At 36.7% G+C, this 6,361-nt stretch overlaps 1 protein-coding gene across 1 annotated transcript in view; it reads left to right on the top strand.

Moving 5' to 3' along the window:
• The window catches only part of AKAP11 (A kinase (PRKA) anchor protein 11), a gene marked incomplete at its 5' end in the record, with an annotated part of 23,174 nt that extends 18,172 nt beyond the window's left edge, over positions 1 to 5,002 (top strand). The window contains one exon of the mRNA XM_009581467.1: positions 4,856 to 5,002. Within this exon, the coding sequence (XP_009579762.1) occupies positions 4,856 to 5,002 (147 nt within the window). The remainder of the gene's footprint in view (positions 1 to 4,855) is intronic.
• Positions 5,003 to 6,361: the final 1,359 nt, after the last annotated feature.

The following is a 6,361-nucleotide window of genomic DNA, read 5'->3' as shown; positions in this document are numbered from 1 at the left end:
CTGTTTAGCCTGGAGAAGAGGAGGCTGAGGGGACACCTTATTGGTCTCTGCAACTACCTGAAAGGAGACTGTAGGAAGGTGGGTGTCGATTCTTCTGCCAAGTAACTAGCGATAGGACGAGAGGAAATGGCTTCAATTTGCGCCAAGGGAGGTTTAGATTGGACATTAGGAAAAATTTCTTCACCGAAAGTGTTATCAGGCCTTGGAACAGGCTGTCCAGGGCAGTGGTTGAGTCACCATCCCTGGAAGTATTTAAAAGACATGTAGATGTGGTGCTTAGGGACATGGTTTAGTGGTGGATTTGGCAGTGCTAGGTTAACTGTTGGACTTGATGATCATAAAGGCCTTTTCCAAGCTAAATGATTCTATGCTTATGATATAGCATCTCTTAAGGAAGGGTCAAAATTTTGGTATGTGTACTGACGTGAGTATTTCCATCACAAACATGTAAGAGAAACTTCTTATTTCTATAAAATCGTAAAAATTACTCCTTTGGGCTACACACCAAACTGCACATGATAATCTGGCATTTATAACATTTGACCTATGTTTTTCTAATCTTCTACCAAGGAAGTGTTTTAACATTACCTGGCTGCTGAAAGGCTAACTTAACAGATATATAGGTATTGTCTCTAATGATGAGGTTGATAGGAATGATAAATTATCAAAGGTTTTTATTTTGTGACCTGTTAACATGTGAAAAAGCATTAACATGATGCCATTAGTATGTTTTTAATAATTAAGATCTGGCAAAAACAAGTTAACATGCATATCAGTATATTAAGGAAGGAAAAGCTTGATCTCCGTTCCAAAATTTAGTACTGAGTCTTCAACTTGGTGCTTTCCAAAAGCTTAAATCATCATTTTGGGAGAAAAAGGGAGCGACCAGGAAGTAGAGGTCAGTATGACTAGATAGATGAATGTGTGCACCTGTGGTGCTTAATTACTGTAGACTTGTGCTAAGAGTGTGAAAGGTACCTAGAGGTCAGTCCAGATCGTACCTTGGCTGAATTTTCCTAAGAGTGGCTTCTCCCCTTCTAGCCCAGAAAAACAATGCTAGTTTTGTTTTTCTTTTGGCTATGTAACTGTGTGGTATATGTAGTCATTCTCAAGAGTAGGAAGTCTTGCATTCTTCATTAAAATAACCCAGAAAATTGGGAAATGTCTTTTGGGCAAGTTGAAATATATCCCCTATGCTCCTTTTCTGGAGGTTGGTATGTTTGATTTAGAATTATTTCAGAAATACGTTTTGTTGTACATTAGTTTTGATACTTAGAGTGGACTTCATGCTTTCATAAACTGGAAGGCAGTTTGAGAATACTTTTCTCCATTTCTGTTTTTATTTGAAACTGTTGGGTTTAATCCTTATATTCATATGTTCCTTCCCTGTTACGTTTTATAAGTGTCTTAACATGAAGAAGAAAATACTTCACTTTTTCTGTTCTCACATGCCTGCCCCAGCATTCTGTGAACTTCTTTTGATGTGAATGAATTGAGTTTAGTGACTACAATCATTCTGACCTTATGAGTTGTTTTTGCCATCTTTTTAGTATCTATCCATCTAGTTCATGCTTGTCATATATGGATTGCAGTGTCGCAAATACTCAGGCAGAACAGTGGTAGGACCCACAAGTGTTAATAGTAATCTCCTTTGCATGTGTATGTGAGAGACCGACATGTATCTTACACTGCAACATAACAGGTAAGACAAAAAATAGAGGGCAGGTGCCTCTGTTTTTTTGATTTTTTCCTTGAGTCTCATTCTTCTGCCAGCTCTGACTTAGTAGGTTTCAAAGTTGTGATGCTACTATTTGAGCTAATGCCTGAAGACACATAGAAAAGATATTATTAGCTGGCTGTGTATCTGAACACCACTCTAGGTACCCTAATAAGAGAATATGCTGAGAAGAGCACTCCAGAAAATAGCAGTGTCTATTATGTATGCACTCCTAAAAAATTGTAATGTTTTTCTACTTGACACTTCAGTCATAAATTAATACTGAGTTGACACCTAAAGACAAAACATAAGACCTCCAGTCAGGCAGTAGTTATGCAGTCTTGAAAATGTTAAAATAGTTAATTGATTCACTCAGTTTCATAGATTAATTTTTAGTTCTCCAAATGCAGTTATGTTAAAATGGATTGAAATCCTGTTTCCCCCCCGCTCCCGCAGGCAGGGAAGGATTACCTATTTTTTATTCCATCACATTTCCCGGTTGGAACGTATAACAGACTTGTGCCTTTGTCCATTTTGTGCTGTTTGTATCTAAACTGAATTGCCAAACCCCAGAAATTCACCTGTTGTGTCAGTCTGACTCAGCATCGTGCACTGTTTCTTAGAGTTCAAAGGAAAGTACAGAATTTTCAGAGCACAGTCTCTGTCTGAATAATCTTGTATAGGAAAGATTAGGATGCATACAAGTATCACTTAATTAGTTTCTGAAGCTAAAATATATTTCAAAATTTTTCAGATTATAAATTCAGAGAATGAAGACTTTCTGAAAGGATACTTGTAATTGTATTAAGGTCCTTTTGAAAATAAACTGTTCTTTCAGGATTGTATTAATAAAAATATTTAGTAGTACAAAATAAGAAGTCTTGCAGTTAGTCCCAGCCTGATCCTGGTGATCTCTGACCCAAACTGAGGGTCTTAAATTAGCAATAGTCATGCTCAGTTCTGTCACTAGTAAAACTAGACAAGCACCTCCAGAGGGCATTACAGCCCAGCAGAAAACTAAACTGGCCTCTATATACTGATCTCTCGCCAGTTTTGATCATCTCATAGGTACTTTGGAAAGTTACCTCAGTTACATGGGGAATGAACCAGGGTTTTAGATCATATTGAAAACAGTAATTTTCACTATAAGCAGTTAGTGGGTTCTGGAAGGGAGGAGAGGCTTGTGTTAGCTAATCACAGCAGGGTAATGAGCCACTGATGTGATGTGGCTGTATAAAAGACAAAAATACTCCTAGCATATATCAGGCAAGATATCACTTACTGCAACTGACTATGAACTCTTACTTAAAGATACACGTTATGCTCAGCAAGGCAGAAAGAAGTTGAATACCTATGTATATGAACAAGAAGCCAGTAAATTAGGATAGATAATTCTTAACTTTTTTGAAAAGCCTGACAGTGTGGATATGCAAGTGCCTGGATTAAAAAAAACCATATATGTTCAATTTTTGGTCAGACCTTATCTAGCTGTTTTAGGATACCTGGTGTCTGTTTTGAGTAAACTCCAATATTTTGCTTGTCTGACAGTAAGAAGCAGATCAGTCGGCTAAAGAAATAGTGGGACTGAACTTTGAACTCTAAATTAAAATAGAAAGATTAGTGAAGCCATGTGCCAAATCTGTCATCTTACCACGGTGGTATCTTCTTCTTCAGAGAGAAATTTTACACTGTATTTGCTTAAGTAGGTCTTTGGACATTAGCCAAACTTTCATCTGGCATAAGAAAAATGACCATTCTTTTATAAACCAACAAACACCATTTACAAAATTGCCTGTTGTAGACTATAAAACTCTTGCTTCCTGTGCCCTATTTTAAATAACTACAGATTTCAGTGCCCTTTTATGTAGAAAATACGAAAAAAGTTTCAGTGTTCAGAATATATTGTACTCAAGATTAGAGGGGATCTTTTTTGCTTGTTCAAGTTAAGCGTTTTCTCAATAAGTTAATTGTTTTATAAATGTTTTTATGCCAACGCTCTTCCTGTCAGTTCCATCACCTGCCTTGTTGCAATTGGAACATCACCTATGTGAAGAAGCAGAGAGAAATTATCTTACTTTTCATTTGTTTAACAGAATTTCATATTTCAATCTGATAGGTCTCATAGAAGAAACATTATGAATTTTTAATTTTGTAGCTGTGGAAGCTATTTCACTGAACACTGTTTATGACTTATTTTAAAACTTAATTTATAGAATATCAGGGTAAGGACTATAAAAGACAATAAAATTTTACAGTTCCAAAGAATAAGTAGGGTGTCTAAATTGTCTTTATTAAATGCAGCATTGACAGTTGTGCAGAAAGCTGACAGAGAATAAAGTTTGTTTGTGTGAGTGTTGTGGGTTTTTGGGGTTTTTTTTGTTTTGTGTTTTTTTTTGTTTTGTTTTGTTTTTGGGTTTGTGGGTTTTTTTGTTGTTGTGTTTTGTTGTTTTGTTTTGGGTTTTTTTAAAATAAAAGATTTTTTTACTCCTGGGCAAACTGGCAAAATCATCCTTGTCTTAGGGCAGGCTTTCTTCCATATATAGCTGAGCTTGACACATAAGCAAAGGCACATTTTGCTTGGACTCCTGGGCGAAAAAAAAATGTTTTCAGCTACGCTGATCTCTGCTCCCAAGTGGTAGTTTAACTTAACCCTCACCTTTTTCTCTTCCCCAAGATGTTATAATTTCCCAACTCTGAAGACACTGTTTTCATTGAGGGTAGCATCTGTGCCACCCAAACCACACTATATGTTGTGAAAGGAAAATCCACATCCTTTTATTAAGACTGAGTTTTGTCTTTTTATATGTGCATTATTGGCATGGGAGGGGTGGCAAATGTCTTAATCTTGTGTTCAGAATTTCCTGTTTTTTGCAGTCTTGATGAACCACAGCCCTCATACCTGTGGCACCACATCATTTGAAAATGTCGCTCCCTCCAGAAGAAAATTTTGTGAAAACTACCCTAAAGAAAACTGCCTGATTCTTGCGGAAGTTTTTGTTTTTATAGATGTGGGAATAACGATTAACTCATTACAACTGATCTCTTATGAGCTAATGTTTCAAGAATAACTTCTGTAACTCTTAATCAGGATGTTCCGGTCAAAATATTTTGTTTTGTGTTCCCCTGTCTCCCCTTTAGCTTTCCAGAAGACTGCGAGAGAGAGATTGGAAAGTTGGAGATCTCTTGCAAGCAGTGCTGAAATATTGTGAAATGATAGAGAAGGCGTCTGATGGAGAGCAAGCTCTAAACAAGTCTTTGGTTGCTTGGCTTCTGGAAAATGTCTGAAAAATCCAAAGATGCAATACTCTTCACTTCATTCCTCTTTTGAAAGGAGATAGGAAGAACACAGATACGTAAAGTAAAATTCAACTAATGAATGTTCAAGTAATTGTCAGCATTTAAAAGACTTCGAGGTGAAAGTCAAAATAGCTGTGCTGTGCTTTGTGATACTGTGCACATGGTATGTTTATTCAGTCCATAATCGGTATTGTCCACCCACGCATAACTTGTATTTACTGCTGTGTTCAGACCATGGAAATATTTATGAAAAAAATCCCTTGTCTATGATAGTAGTTCAGAGGAGACAATCTCAGGCATGATATTCAGGATCCCCGCTGTGCCAGGATAGCTCTTTTTCCCACTTGTATGTGTGCTATATTCACAGTGGGACTAAAAGCACTGATGTTCTGCAAAAATCTGTTCTGGAATACCTTGCTGCAGACAATGGGAAAATGACCAATATTGGCCAGGTGTTATGTGCCCAAGGGCACCATTGCCAGGAAGAAAATTGTGACCTGCCCAAGCAGCGCCTTAATACAGGCTTCATAGCCACCTTTATCAAGTTTAACTTCATGTGAAGATGTGAGAGTCTGCTCTGAAATTGTTGAGGTGCAAATACATGTTCCCTTTTGTTGACTACTATAGAGCTGGTAACTTCTGGTAGAAGGGCAGAGTGGGTAGCTGAGCATAATTTCATACATACTTCTTCAGCAAGGTTTCCTGAAGCTTGCCAATCAAGTTCAAATTGCTAAATTTCTTACTGAAGCTTTTTGTATGCAGATACTTCTATGACATTAATTCTGTGTCGAAGAATTTGTATGTTAGTCTGTCACATAGGTGTGTTAAAAGTAGCAGATAGAAACTTCTTCCTCTGAGGATTTTGGCCACCTTTTTGACTAGTCTAATTCTTTATTTCTTAGCCTCCATATATGAATTTTCTTTTCAGTAATAAAGAGAATTTTGTTACTCAGTGAGCACTTAAGCGTTCAGCAAAGAAAGCTAATTAAAATATAGAGGGGAAATTTCTTGCAAATTGATTTTTCATTTATTTTTTTTTTTTTTTTTTTTAAAAGGCACTTTTAATCAAGTGTTTTTAGCAGTCTAATCAGATTTCTCACCAGTGCTGCAGACTTGCCTTTCTGTCTGGAGTGAAATTGGGACCTTTACATATCCTGCGGTTTGAAAATGCTTTTTGGGTTTTGTTTTTTTTATACATCCTTTGAGACAAAAAGGCATGTGCTGTTAATTACAAGGTTGCCACCTCAAAACTTGTATCACTTGCAAGAGAATCATGGAGTCTTACTTATTTTGGATGAACAAAAGAATCTTAGTAGCTTTTTCATAGAAAAATATACTGTTGATATA

This window comes from Fulmarus glacialis, unplaced genomic scaffold, assembly GCF_000690835.1.
Source record: "Fulmarus glacialis isolate BGI_N327 unplaced genomic scaffold, ASM69083v1 scaffold6187, whole genome shotgun sequence".
Taxonomy (NCBI): Eukaryota; Metazoa; Chordata; class Aves; order Procellariiformes; family Procellariidae; genus Fulmarus; species Fulmarus glacialis.
The sequence above is the reverse complement of the archived record's forward strand: the minus strand, read 5'-3'. Positions and strand labels throughout refer to the sequence as shown.